The 15,431-nt window shown below is 37.5% G+C and overlaps 1 protein-coding gene across 12 annotated transcripts in view; it reads left to right on the plus strand.

The window, feature by feature from the left end:
• The window catches only part of LOC132225573 (gamma-taxilin-like), a 111,407-nt gene extending 99,757 nt beyond the window's left edge, over positions 1-11,650 (plus strand). For 10 of the 12 annotated variants that reach the window (XM_059680680.1, XM_059680677.1, XM_059680679.1 and 7 more), the window contains 2 exons: positions 9,828-9,923; positions 10,837-11,650. In XM_059680680.1, coding sequence (XP_059536663.1) covers positions 9,828-9,923; positions 10,837-11,157 — 417 coding nt within the window. In that variant the 3' untranslated portion in view covers positions 11,158-11,650. The remainder of the gene's footprint in view (positions 1-9,827; positions 9,924-10,836) is intronic. The other 2 variants (XM_059680681.1, XM_059680676.1) reach the window with 1 other exon arrangement.
• The last annotated feature ends 3,781 nt before the right edge of the window (positions 11,651-15,431 follow it).

The raw sequence follows: 15,431 nt of genomic DNA on the forward strand, positions 1-15,431 counted from the left end.
TATTTATAGTCGAATATTACTAGAAAATTTACATGTGATTATTTTAAATTTGATTAAGTATTATTGTTTGGAAGAGTTTATATTGTGATACAATGTTAAGTTTATCTTTTCTGATCCTTCAATGGCATGTTCATGCATTATGTCCAAAAATTACCTCACATTGCTAATAGTCTCCAAACCCTCAAAATTCTGTTATTATTTAAGAGAATTCTCATAAGGACAATTTTTCTTGGAATTAGTTTTTTTAAATTCCTTACCTGAGCATATGCTTTTTGTTTTATCAACCTTAGAGAGAGAGAAATACATTAATTGATTGCCACCCATATCCCAACCAGGGGACCATACCCAAAACCTAAGTAGGTGCCTCAACCAGGGGTCAAACCCATGACCTTTTTCAAAAATATATATATATATTTTATTGATTTCAGAGAGGAAGGGAGAGAGAGAAACATCAATGATGAGAGAGAATCATTGATTGGCTGCCTTCTGCACACCTCCCACTAGTAACTAGGGTGTGCCCGCAACCTGGGAATGTGCCCTTGACTAGAATCCAACTTAGGAACCTCCAGTCTACAGTCTGACACACTATCCACTGAGCCAAACCAGCGAGGGCATAACCTTTTAATGTACAGGACAAAGCTCCAACTGAACTAGAAGTAGATTTTTTTAAAAATCACTTGCAGACGATTTCTTCTCATTTCTTTTACAAAATGTTGTGTAAATTGTTTGTTTGTTTTTTGTGGTGGTTGTTGTTGTTTTTTAAGAATCAGACCAAGCATAGTAATACATTTTGGTTTGAATAGACTATTTCTAAGGATCTAACTAAATGTTTAAAATACTTTTACTTTTTTTTAAAATATATTTTTATTGATTTTTACAGAGAGGAAGGGAGAGGGATAGAGAGTTAAAAACATCAATGAGAGAGAAACATCGATCAGCTGCCTTCTGTACACTCCCTACTGGGGATGTGCTCACAACCAAGGTACATGACCTTGACCAGAATCGAACCTGGGACCCTTAAATCTGCAGGCCAACGCTCTATCCACTGAGCCAAACCGGGTAGGGCATTTTTACTTTTTTTTTTTTTAATTTTAGTTTACTTACTAATATAGCATACAAGGATATCCTTACCAATTTTAGAAACTAAAATTTGTCATAGAAAACTGTTCTGGGTCTTTCCACTTCAGAATATGGAATTAAATTTAATTTTAAAGACTACAGTTATCTGTCGCTGTCCTAAAATTAACAGGGAACACTTTAGTTTGGAGCGTAGATTCTGGAACTGAGGTCTGATTTTTGCATCGTGTGACTTCCTTGGGGCAAGCTATTTACTTTGGCATTTCCCCATTAAAATTGAGATTTTATGAAAAGGTGGTCTGCCCTGACTGGTTTGGCTCAGTGGATAGAGCGTCGGCCTGCGGACTGAAGGGTCCCAGGTTCGGTTCCAGTCAAGGGCATGTACCTTGGTTGTGGGCACATCCCCAGTGGAGGGATGTGCAGGAGGCGGCTGATCGATGTTTCTCTCTCATCGATGTTTCTCACTCTCTATTCCTCTCTCTTTCTCTCTGTAAAAAATCAATAAAATATTTTTTTAAAAAAGAAAAGGTGGTCATTAGAAGATAAGTAACAATAAAGCCTAGCATTTTATAACCTGTCAATAGATATTAGTCACTATTATCATATATTGTATACTGGTTGAACTCTTGTATACAATGGTCAGATTTCTCACATTAATAATTTCTTACATTATTTATTAAAGACCATTGACATGTTGTTTAAGCTCTGTTTTCCTTCATTGTTAAAAATGAGAATAACGAGGGAGATTAAAACTGGCGGCAGAGTAAGTAGATGCTGAATAGTCATGTTCCTAGGAACAAACTGGTAATACACCTAAAATATAGAAAAACTTCCTGAATAGTCAGTGGAAAACTCGTAGGAGAGAACCCTGATACCCGAGGACAGAAAATAAAGACAGCATAGAGACTGGTAGGAGGGGAGGAGGCTAGAAAGGGCTGACTGGGTGCTTATAGACAGCAACTGAAGTCCCAGAGAGGTATCTCAGCTGTGTGAGGTTGCGACTGAGAACTCGGGGATCTGATCCCAAAGCTGGGCCCCCCCAACAGAGAGCACCAAAACTGAGGAGGTTACCCACATAACATCTGGCTCTGAAAAGCAGCGGTGTACTGTCTGCCAGAGAGTACCAGCTGAAAATTCAGGCACCCTCTTAAAGAGCCAATGCACAAAATTACCTGTAGAGCCACCCACTTTGTGCTCTGGGAGAGAGAGAACAGAGTGGGTTAGAGCTGAGAGCAGAAGCCAGAACTGGGGACTCCAGGGTAGAGTTCAGAAGGCAGACACCCAAGTTTCCTGGGCTGAGTCATTCTATGACTCAGGGAAGGACATCTTTCCCACCTAGACATCTGCCTTGCCTGGAGGGAAGACAGTTGACACAACGCTATTGAAAAATACCTTGCCCTGAGGATACTAAAGAGATTAAAAATAACAATTAGCCCCAGGCAGAAGCAACTGCCCCACAATGTTATAATGGCCTGGGGGTAATTCAAGTGGTATCAAAAAGCAGTCTCTGGGGACTTTGAGCCTTTGCCAGATCCAGTTAGTCAGAAACATCCTTTAACACTGTCTAAAACTAAAGATTGAGAGCTGCAGAGGATCTACCTCATTCATAGTCATAAACCCAAACAGAAAGCCACAGTGAGGAGACAACCCCCAAATGAAAGACCTAGAGAATTCTCCAGAAGAAGAGATAAATGAAGCAGAGATAAGAAATTAATCTGAAACAGAGTTCAGAGTAAGGATGGTAAAGATGTTCAACAGCATGAAAAAAATTATAGTAACTATGAAAAAACAGTCTGAGACAAAGAATGACAACACAAATAACACATTGGAAAGAATACACAGCAGATTAGGGGAAACTAAGGAACAAATCAGTGAATTAGAAGAGAAAGTTGAAATTATCAGAGAACCATAAAGAAAAAAAATAAAAAGCAGGACAGCATAAAGGAGCTATGGGGCAATGTGAAACATAACAATATTAGAATAGCAGGTGTGCCCAAAGAGGCAGAAAGAGAGAAAGGCATAGAGAAGGTGTTTGAAGAAATAATGGCAGAAAACTTCACTAACCTGGTAAAGGAAAAATCACATAAGTTCAGGAGGCACAGAGAACACCAAATAAGAACCCAAACATTCCTACGCCAAGACACATCATAATTAAGGAGCCAGAAATTAAAGACAGAGAATCTTAAAGGCAGCAAGAGAGAAGAAAACTGTTACCTACAAAGGAGTTCCTGTAAGGCTGACACCTGATTTCTCATAAGAAACTCTACAGGCCAGTAGGGTACAGCATGAAGTACTGAAGATAAGGAAAGCAAGGATCTGAGACCAAGATTACTGTATCCAGCAAGGCTGTCATTCAGAATAGATGATCAAATAAAGAGCTTCCCAGACCAAAAAAAAAAAAAAGTCTAAAAGAGAACATCACCACCAAGACAGCATTAGAAGCATGCTAAAGGGATTGCTGTATTGAGAAGAAACAGAAAGAGAAACCTAGCCATACAGAATTAAAATGGCAATAAATAAGTACCTGTCAATAATAACCCTAAATATAAATGGATTAAATACTCCCATCAAAAGGCATAGGGTAGCTAAATAGATACAAAAACATGACCCAACTATATACTGTCTACAAGAGACCCACTTCAAGAAAAAGGAAAAAATACACACACAGGATGAAAGTGAAGGGATGGAAGAATTTTCCAGGCATATGGAAAAGAAAAAGGTGGAGTAGCAATACTCATATCTGACAAAATAGACTTTAAAATGAAGGCCATCACAAGAGACAACAAAAGTCACCATGTGATACTAAAGGGATCAATCCAACAAAAGGATATTACCCTGATAAACTTATGCACCCAATACAGAAGCACCTAATTTATGAAAAAATAAAACAAATCAAACAAAAAACCCACTAGAGGCCTTAAGGGAGAGATTGACCACAATACAGTCATAGTAAGGGACTTTCACACCCCTCTGACTTCACTGGGTAGATTTTCCAGACAAAAACTTAACAAGGAAATAGAGACTCCAAGGACACACTGGATCAGGCGGATTTAATTAATATTTATAGAACATTTCACCCCAGTTCAGCAGAATATACATTCTTCTCAAGTGCACATAGATCATTCACAAAGATAGACTACATGGTAGGACACAAAACATGTCTCTACAAGATTAAGAAAGTTGAAGTCATATCAAACATCTTCTCAGACAACACTGGAATGAAATTAGAAATCAACTACAGTAAAAACACCCCAAAACATTCAAATACATGGAGGCTAAATAGCATGTTATTAAACAAAGAATTGGGTTACCAACGGATCAAGAAATTAAAAATCTTCCTGGAAACAAATGAAAATGAACATACAACAACCCAGAAATCTCTGGGAGACAGCAAAAGCAGTCCTGAAATGGGAGATCATAGCACTACCAGCATACCTCTAAAAACAAGAAAAATCAGCAATAAATTATTTAACCATACAACTTAAAAAGCAACAACAACAAAAAATCTCAGAGTAAGAAGGAAATAATAAAGACTAGAGCAAAAGTAACACAGAGACTAAAAAGTAAGTACAAAAGATCAATGAAAGCAAGAGCTGGTTCTTTGAAAGGATGAACAAAATTGATAACCCATTAGCCAGATTCATCAAGAAGCAAAGAGAGAGGACCCAATTAAATAAAATCAGAAATGAAAGTGGAGGAGTAACCACTACACCACAGAAATACAAAGGACTACAAGAAAATACTGTGAACAACTGTATATGCCAAGCTGGACATTGTAGAGTAAATAGACAAATTCCTAGAAAAATACAATCTCCCAAAACAATCAGGAAGAATCAAAATCCTGATTGGGCCAAAAACAACTGATAAAATAGAAGCAGTAATAAAAAATAAAACACACACACACACACACACACACACACACACACACACACTAAACTCTCAGCAAACAAAAGCCTGGATCCAGGCAGTTTTATCAAATTTTCAAAGAAGAACTAATCCCTATACTCCTCAAACTCCTTCAGAAAACCCAAGACGAAGGAACACTTCCAAACTCCTTTTATGAAGCCAGCATATAATTATCCTAAGTGCATAACCAGATAAAGACACTACAAAGAAAGACAATTGTAGGCCAATAACCTTGGTGAACATAGATGCTAAAATCCTCAAAAAATTAGCAAATCGCATCCAACAATATATTAAAAAGGTCATACACCATGGTCAAGTGGGATTTATTACAGAGATGCAAGGCTGGTACAATATTTGCAAATCGATAAATAAATTGACAAACAAAATGACATGATCATATCGATAGACACAGAAAAAGCATCTGGCAAAATCCAACACCCATTTTTGGTAAAAACTCAGCAAAGTGGCAATAGAGGGAGTATATCTCGACATTATAAAGGCCATATATGACAAACCTATAGCCAACATTATACTCAATGGGCAAAAGCTAAAGCCATTTCCCCTAAGAACAAGAACAAGACAGGGATGCCCACTTTCACCACTCCTGTTCAACAGAGTACTGGAAGTGCTAGCCATAGTGATCAGACAAGAAATAAAAGGCTTTCAAATTGGAAAAGAAGTAAAACTGTCATTATTTACAGATGACTTAATGTAGAAATGCCAAAGATTCTATCAAAAAAACTAGACTTAATAAAGGAATTCAGCAATGTAACAGGATACAAAATTAACACCCAGCAATCTATAGCTTTTTTAACACCAATAATGAACTCACAATAAGAAAAACTGAAGAAACAATCCCATTTACCATTGCAACAAAAAAATTAAGATACTTAGGATAAACTTAACTAAGGAGGTAAAAGAATTGTACTTGGGAAACTACAGGATGTTGAAAAAAGAGATAGAGGAAGACATATACAATGGAAGAATATACCATGTTCATGGATTGGTAGATTCAGCATCATTAAAATATTCATACTGTCCAAAACAATCTATAGATTTAATGCAATCCCCATTAAGAAACCAATGGAATATTTCACAGACTTAGAACAAATTCTTATGGAATAAAAGAGAAAACCACAAATAGTCACAGCAATCCTAAGAAAGAAGAACAAAGTTGGAGGGATCACAATATCAGATATCAAGCTATATTACAAAGCCGCTGTTCTCAAAACTGCCTGGTACTAGCATAAGAACAGACATAGACCAATGGAACAGAACAGAGAAACCAGAAATCCAAACATTATGCTCGATTAATACTTGACAAAGGAGCCAAGAGCATACAATGGAGTCAAGACAGTCTCTTCAATAAATGATTAATTGGGCAGGTAACGTGCAAAAGAATGAAACTAGAACACCAACTTACACCATACACAAAAACAAACTCAAAATGAATAAAGGACTTAAACATGAAACGGGGAACCATAAAAATATTAGAATCCACAAGCAGCAAAATATTATACATACGTTGTAGCAGTGTCTTTACTGATACAGCTCCTAAGGCAATGGAAATTAACAGAAAATAAACAAATGGAACTAAATCAAAATAAGCTTTACACAGCAAAAGAAACCATCAACAGAACAACAAGAAAGCCTACTGAATGGGAGAACATATTTCCCAGTGTTCTCTCTGATAAAGGTTTAACCTTCAAAATTTACAGGGAACTTATACAACTTTCTAGGCAAAGGACCTTTTCAAAAGAGGACATTCAGAAAGCCAAGAGACATATGAAAACATGCACAAAGTCACTAAGCATCCAAGAAATGCAAATCAAAACAACAATGAGGCACCTGACATCACACCTGTTAGAATGGCTATCATCAGCAAATCGACAAGTGACAAGTGGTGGTGAGGAGGTGGAGAAAAAGGAACACTCTTGCACTACTGATGGGAATGCAGATTGGTGCAGCCACTGTGGAGAACAGTTTCCTCAAAAAACTAAAAATGGAACTCCTATTTGACCCAGTGATCCCACTTCTAGGAATATATCCCAAGAAATCAAAAACATGAATCAGAAAGGATATATGCACCCCTATATTCATAGCAGCACAATTTGCAATTGCTAAGATTTGGAAACAGTCTAAGTGCCCATCAGCAGGTGAAGGCATTAAAAAACTGGTACATCCACACAATGGAATACTAAGCTGCTGTAAAAAAGATGGAACTCTTACCATTTGCAACAGCATGGATAAAACTGGAGACCACTATGCTAAGTGAAATAAGCCAGTCTGAGAAAAATAAATATCACATAATCTCACTCACTTTTGGAATAGAATCTTACCTAATAATATACAAACATGTAAATTGACTGTACCTCTGCTATGCTCACCAGCCAATCAGGAGAGTATGCAAATTAACCCAACAAAGATGGCGGTTAATTTGCATACATAGGAGCAAAATGGCAGAGCAAAGACTGAAGGTTCCATCTGGAGCCGCAAAGACTGAAGGCTCCAGCCGGACCGAAGGTCTGGGTTCCAGGTGCCAGAGGAAAATGGGTGCCAGCAGCCAGGGGAAGGGAAGGCCTATTGCACGAATCTCTTTGTGCAACGGGCCTCTAGTGAACAATATAAACTGATGAACAAAAATAATGTCAGAGAGAAAAAATAATTTAGAATCTAATAGAAGTAATGCTTTATTTGCAGATTTTTAATATTTCCTACAACTGTGTGATATTATAGTTATTATACTTGAAATCTTTTTCTTGAAATATTAGTTTATTGTATGTGACAGAATTAAAATTGTCATTGAAAATATTAATGTTTATTGCATGCAACATTATATTTAATATTGTTTTTCTTGAAATATATTAAAAACGAAAAAGAAAAATGAGAATTACAAAAGTATCTGCTGCATTTCAGACATTGTTTATGTTACTACCTTCATGTATTTTTAGATCCAGCAATATGGAGAATTCAATGAGCCTGAGCAGATGAGTTTTACCTGCCATTTTTTTAAGCTGAGACTTCAGTTAAGGGGAGTTGTATGTACAGTAAAAATGTGTTATCTGTACTATAGCACATGCATGCTATTGACATGGAACGTTTTAAGAGAGCAATTCTCAATTCATTATCCTGGAGAGAATCTCTGGGCAGGAATACTTTGCTCTTTGATAGTGGCTACAGAAATCCCAGTAGGTCAGCATGAAACCATGTCTTGTGGTGCAGTTTTGTGGGTAATAACCCATGACATAGGGCATTGGCTTTGTCATCCTTGTTTGACAGGTATACCTGAATCTTATTCTGAATTTCTGAAAATTGGAATATTACAGCATTGCTTTAAGTACATTCTCCTTATTTTTGGACCCATTTTATCTTTGACAAAATCTGAAATAAAATAGTCTTGTGAATTTTGAGGAAAACAAAGCTAAAGGTTTCAGACTTTTAATAGCACCTTTCTAAGCACCTAAATTCTTCTGTCCTCTAGTTCTGATACCAATGTGATTTTAGAGTCTTAATTTCTTTGGAGGCTAAGACTCTCTGTCCAAGACTCTGATGAATTAGTATAATCGTATGTAATAAAACCCTAATATGCAAATCGAACAGTGGAACTACTGGTCACTATGATGTGCACTGGCCACCAGAGGACAGACGCTCAGTACAGGAGCTTCCCCCTGGTGGTCAGTGCATTCCCACAGGGGGGCACCATTCAGCCAAAAGCTGGGCTCATGGCTGGCTAGCCTAGTGGTGGTGGCAAGAGAGGCTCTGAGGCAGCGCTAAGGTGCAGCAAGCCCAGCTTCTGGCTGGTGAGCGCAGCGGTGGTGGCAGGGAGTGGACCTTAGCCGGCAGTCAGACATCTCTTGAGGGGTCTCGGACTGCAAGAGGGTGTTAAGTCAGGCTGAGGGACCCCTCTCCCCCAGTGCACGTGCACTGGGCCTCTAGTGATTATATTCAGAAAACAAGAACAAGGACTTTTTTTTATATAACTGAGGAAGCAGAAAGTCTTGTATCTTCCGTTGGAATGAAATGCATTGCAGCCTTATCTAAGAGAGTTAATTGTGGTATCTGAAGTTAGCATTTGCTGCTTCCTCTGAAACTGAGAACATAAAATTTGTTTTTTATAAAGACATGCAGACTATCAGCTAGTTGAGACAAGTGCAATGATGAGTGTGGGGAAGAATATTATAAAATGTTTCTGAAGGGGGAAAATATCAACAGTAAAAAATAAATATATATATGTAAAAGGCTAAGCGACTGGCCAACTGAATGGTAGGTATGATAAACACTGATCACCAGAGGCAGATGCTCAGTGCAGGAGCTGCCAAGCGACAGCAATCTCGAACAGTGCCCTCTTGCACTCTGGGACCCTCGGGGGATGTTGGACTGCTGGTTTTGGCCCAATCCCCACAAGCCAGGCCGAGGGACCCCAACTGCAGGAGGGACCCTGCTCACTCCACAAATGATCTTTGAGCCCCGATGCTGCCCCACATGCGGCAAGCCAGAGAGGGAGTGCAGGAGGTTGGCTCCAGGGCATGTCTGGCCCATCTTGCCCAGTCTTACCCTACCAGCCACCTTCTAATTTCCTTTCAGTGTGGACGAGTCCATGCCCCAGGCCTCTAGTATTAAAAATAATGGCCAAGGGTCAGAACATTTTCTTCCACTAAAATATCAATAGGAAAGTCCAAATGGAGAAAATGACAACAGAATGAAGAGTAAGATTATTAGGAAAGAGTAAGATTATTAGGAAACAGTTATAAAAATAAAAGAGCTTTTAAAGAAAAAAAGTTTCTGTGGTAGGTAGGTCAGGGAATTCAACTTAGAATTTAAATTCATATTGTGTTGATTCGCAGATGACAAAGAAAATTAAGAAACTGGAAAAAGAAATGATAATATGGCGTACCAAATGGGAAAGTAATAATAAAGTACTTCTGCAAATGGCTGAAGAGGTAAGAAGGTTTTACATGACTGAATAGTGAATGCTCATATTAAGGCAGGATGGAATGTCTGGATGTTTACTAAAGTAATTGCTGGTTTGATTACTAAAGTTTAATTAGTTTACTTAAATTTAGTGAGGTATTTAAACTTATTTCCCCAACTAATTACCTCAGGTTTATGTTATAGACAGCTCTAAAGTATCTTGACTTTGCTTATGCAGATTAAGAATTATTAAACTTGGTACACTGCTCCCCTCAAAGTTTTTGATTCATTAAATTTGAGATATAGCCCAAGAATTTGCAGTTCTAAAAATTATCCAGGTAATACTGATGTTGATTCAAAGGCCGCAACCTTAAAGGCAGTGATCTTCAGTAAAGACAATTTGATTAAGATTTAATTTGATTTAACTTGTAATTTACTGCCTTTCTGCCCTTATTCTTTCCAAAAGGCAACAAACTACTTTTTGTCATAGTTGTTGTAAATAACAACGAAGTGAATTCCATGTACAGTTTCTAAATGTCTCACTTTCATAAACTTGGTAGGGCTAGTTTATAACATTTCACAAGAGAAAACATTAGGGCTCTAAAAGGTGGAAGAGAATAAAAAAAAATCTATGTAGACAAAAACATTCCTATTTATAGCATTTTAAATTAAGATGCTGAATTTCCTTAGTACTTACTACTTAAAGTCATGAAGTAGATCTTGATTACTTGAATGAAATATGACAAAGAATTTAATTTTTGCATTGCTCCATATAATTATAAATATTTTAAATATCAGTATATACATATACTGTGATGTCCAAGAGATGATAAAAAGTAATTTCCAGTGTGGCTTAGATTAGTTAATTTTGTATACAATAATCTAATTTCTGTTTATATATACTAAGATTACATAAATTCTGTCGTTTTTCTTTTTCTTCAGAAAACTATTCGTGATAAAGAGTACAAGTCCTCTCAAATGAAACTGGGACGGTTAGAGAAGCTATTTAGAGCTCTTCAAATGGAAAGAAATGAGCTCAATGAGAAGGTGGAAGTCCTGAAAGAGCAAGTCTCTGTAAAAGAAGCAGATGTAGATTTAGCAACAGCTGTGATAAAGCCCTGTACTACTGTTGCTTTTCAGAAAGAGTTGAACACTTCCTCTAAAAGAGCTCCAGGAATCTACTTGCAGGATGAAACCAAGGCAGCAAATAAAACAAAATGCAGTTCAAAAGACCCATCCCACATGATCTCTTCTGGACATTGATTCAGTTAATGAGATTACTGAATTCAGTTAAGACTGATTACTCTATTGAGAGATATATTTTCTATATAACTTTTCTGAAGCAGTGAGTATTGATTTTCAGATTAAAGTTTTATTACATTTTCTACCACTTCTGGATTTTCTTGGAACTTCTGAACTATACAATACATGAGGCTCCCTCGCGGTTTTGCATTGTTTAATGTATACATTTCCAGAGCTGTATTGCATAGCTGCCTTATTTTCCCTTTATTGGAATATGTGTTCATTATCTTGTCCTTTTAATGTATCTGTTTCTGTGTTCATTGCCTTATCTGTTCCTTTGGATATATTATCATGATTAAATTTAGATTTGTTCTGACAATGGGTTCCTATCCTATGTAAAAACTAAAATTAATTTAAACTCTCTAGCCAATAACACAAAATATAAAAATGATTAGTTTTGTGTGATAGCTCATTTAAATACCAAGTGAAAAATAAAACCTGAGTGTGGGACATGTGAAACAAACAGCATATTTAATTCATACTAGCTTTTTGATAATATTTTTTACCACTTCACAAATTGAGAAGACTGCACATCTTGATTCAGAGTTTTGGTAATTTACATATATATCAACATACCATTTGTAAAGAAACTAGGATATGTAGGCAAGTCATTGGACAAACAGGCTAAATGTTTCTGTGACTAAGAACAGTTGTACTGCTTTAATTTCAGGTTAGAACAGACATATAAAAGAAATTAGTACTAGATCTCTGCATATAAAATGGGAAATTTTCTGAACATTGTAATTCCATTCCTTAGTTTCTTTTATTTTAATATCTAAAAACAATATTTTACTTAAATGTCCCTGTCATATTTAAAATGGATTTAAAATGGGTTAAAATGAAAAATTATACAATAGAAAAAAGAGCCTAGAGTGTGAAATATTTAAAAATTTTCATCATTGGCCATGATAATCAACAGGCCAGGTGGTGAAGAAAAAACAATGTACATGAAATTTGACTAATTATAATGCCAGAATTAGCATAATCAAACAATCCCCCACCCACGTTTTATTAGTAGCTATTAAATGAAATATTGTCCACAACTCTTTGAAAGAAAATGAAGATACATATCAGAAATAGAATTTAACTTAAAATTGAGCATATTTTACTAGGATGCTGCTGCTTGTAGGCTCTTAACATTTTATTAAGTAGTTGTGTATCCTATCACACTTCTCTGTGTTGTTTTGTGTAGAAGGTAATGGGCTGAGAGCTTTATGAGTGACAGCACTTGGTCTACTGTTTTAGGTGGACTAAGTATATTAGATAATATGTAGTAGTAGAAGATATTAAAAGGAACTGGATTGTTTGGTAAGCTTTCGATTTCTTTGTAGAATTTGTTAACCAAGTGAAAAAAAGAGGTGACAATAGCTAATGAGAATAGTTGTGTGTTTTTAATGAGTATGTAGGATTCACAGTTTCTACTATGTTCTTGAACCCAAGTTGGCTAGGTCTGTTTTTATACTTGTGCAAATCTAAAATATATGGTATCTGACACTTTGTTTTTCAGCCCTTGTTTGGAAATGCTATAGCTTGCCTACAAAATGTTTAAATGCTGAAATCAGTTAAATTGTGTTGTACACCTTTTTATGGAAACTTCCAGAGTTCTAAAACGATTAGGTAGTGGATTTCAATGTAGACAAAAGAACGTGGATGCAAAATAGCAGAGCATTTCATCTTCAGATTTATAGAAATACATTTTGTGGTTATGAGACTTAATTTTTAGTTGTGTATGACAGTCTTATTACACCTGTTATCACAATTCATTTCTCAGTTGTTACAGAAAGATCTACCTCTTTCAGACTGTAAATGAAAATAATCAAAAAAAGGATGTAGTACTAAATACACTGCTTTATTTTTATAGCTCACTTCCTTCATGGAGATACAGAATTGATGAGGCAGTCTTCATTGTTCTAAGATATTTTGTAGAGATTTTCCATTAATATGAATCTTATTTTATCTACTCTGTTAAGGTTTAGTAAATATGAAATGATTAATTTAACAGCCTCCGTGTGTTTTTTAAATTTAATGATGAATTACCAAGTTTAAATTTTTATAAAAAGCTGATTTCTCTTAATTAATTATTACACAATTTAAATAAGCTGGGAGTAGAGTAGAGGAGACTACTCTCTGATAGGTTGGCAAGTCATTTCAGCCAGAGCTATGTTGGCATTTTTTTTTCTTTTGAAATGGGTGATTCTAGAATATTTCTATAATTTAACTTTGGCAAGACTTTAAAAAGCTGCAGGGATTGAATTTCTCTAGTCCTAGTTGATCTTCGCAAGGATACTTATATATAGAATTTCAGTGATATTTACTTAAGCAAAAGTAAAAGTCCTAATTCTATTTAAGCAAGTTTCTTTTTATGTTATCAAAATTATAAGAATTATAGCAATAAGCTTTCTGTAATATTTGAAATAAATCATTTTAAAATATTACATAACATGGTGCTAGAAACATTTCCATATAGAAACAATATGTGTAACTTCATTTTATTTTTAAAATGGATTTTTATTTATCTGGGTGACATCCTATACAATAAAGAGATAATATGCAAATTGACTGTCACACTTTTGCACAAGATGGCCACCCCCATGTGGTCAAAGATGGCCGGCAGGGGAGGGCAGTTATGGGCAATCAATCCAGCAGGGGAGGGCAGTAAAGGGCAACCAGGCCTGCAGAGGAGGGCAATTAGGGGTGACTGGGCCAGCAGAAAAGGGCACTTGGGGGTAACCAGGTCTCTAGGAGAGGGCAGTTGGGGATGACCGGGCCGGCAGAGAAGGGCACTTGGGTGCGATCGGGCTGGCAGGGGGTAAGTTAGATATCAATTAGGCTAGCAGGAGAGTAGTTAGGTGTCTATCAGTCTGGCAGGGAAGTGGTTAGGGACAATCAGGCAGGCAGGCGAGCAGTTGGGAGCCAGCAGTCCTGGATTGGAGAGGGTTCAGGCTGAGCTGAGGGACACTCAATGCAAGAATTTCATGCACTGGGCCTCTAGTTGGTTAATAAAACCATACAGGTTTCAAGTGTATAACTGAATACATCATTGGTATAATGTATCCTGTACTCACCACTCAAAGTTGAGTCTCTTTCCGCCTTAATTACCTCCCACCATTTATCCTCTTTCACCTCCCCACACTCCTTTCATTCTGGTAATAACATACTGTTGGCTATTTCTGTTTTGTTTTCACTCAGGCCCCCAAACCCTTCTCCTCTAATGCTGTCAGTCTTTTCTCTGTATCTGTAATTCTGTTTCTATTTTGTTCATCAATTTCCACATATGAGTGAGATCATGTATTTGTCTTTCTCTGACTGCCTTTTTTTACTTAGCAAAAACATCTTTAGGTACATTCACGCTGTTGTGAACGATAAGCGCAGTTTTATGTTCTAGTTGAAAGACCTAGGAAAAAGCCAGTGTTTGAGTGCCTAGTTAAGTCACAAATGAAAAATAACAAAATGGCATCTATATATTTATATATAAACCTAAGCAACCGAACAACTGGAATGACTGATTGGCCTGTCGCTATGATGTGCATTGCCCCCTGGTGATCAGTGTATTCCCACAGCCAATCTTGAATGGCCATCTGACTTCCCGTGGCCCTTCCCTCCAAACAACTGGTCACTCCTGTGATCCTTCCCCCTGGCTGGCCAACCTCCCACAGTCCCTCATGCTTATAGGCCTCAATCACCGGCCAGGCTGAGGGACCCCACTGAGCACAAAATCATGCACCTGGCATATATATATATATATATATATATATATATATATATATATATATATATATATATAGAGAGAGAGAGAGAGAGAGAGAGAGAGAGAGAGAGAGAGAGAGAGAGCACCAACAACCAGAACAATTGGTTGTTATGAAGCCCACTGTGGCCAGCAAACCAGCCTGATCGGGGGGTGGGGCCGGCCGGCCAACTTTCCGTGCCCCTTTCTCCCGGCCAGCCCACACCCAGTGGGCCCCCACCACCTCAATCAGGGGCAGGGTGTGCTGGCCAACCACCCGCAGCCTCTCCCCACAGTTGGCCCCACCCCCAATGGGCCCCCACCACCCTGATCAGTCCATGGCCCCTCCCCGCATCCAGCTCCACCCCTGATCAGCCCCCTGACTCCAATCTGGGAAAGTGCCAGCTGGCCAACCATCTATAGCCTCTCCCCTAGGCCATTGGCATATGATGGGCCACCTCCACATCATTCTGGGGCAAGGCCAGCCAGCCCACCACTCACAGCCCCTCCC

The sequence above is a fragment of the Myotis daubentonii genome, chromosome Y, assembly GCF_963259705.1.
Source record: "Myotis daubentonii chromosome Y, mMyoDau2.1, whole genome shotgun sequence".
NCBI classification, from domain to species: domain Eukaryota; kingdom Metazoa; phylum Chordata; class Mammalia; order Chiroptera; family Vespertilionidae; genus Myotis; species Myotis daubentonii.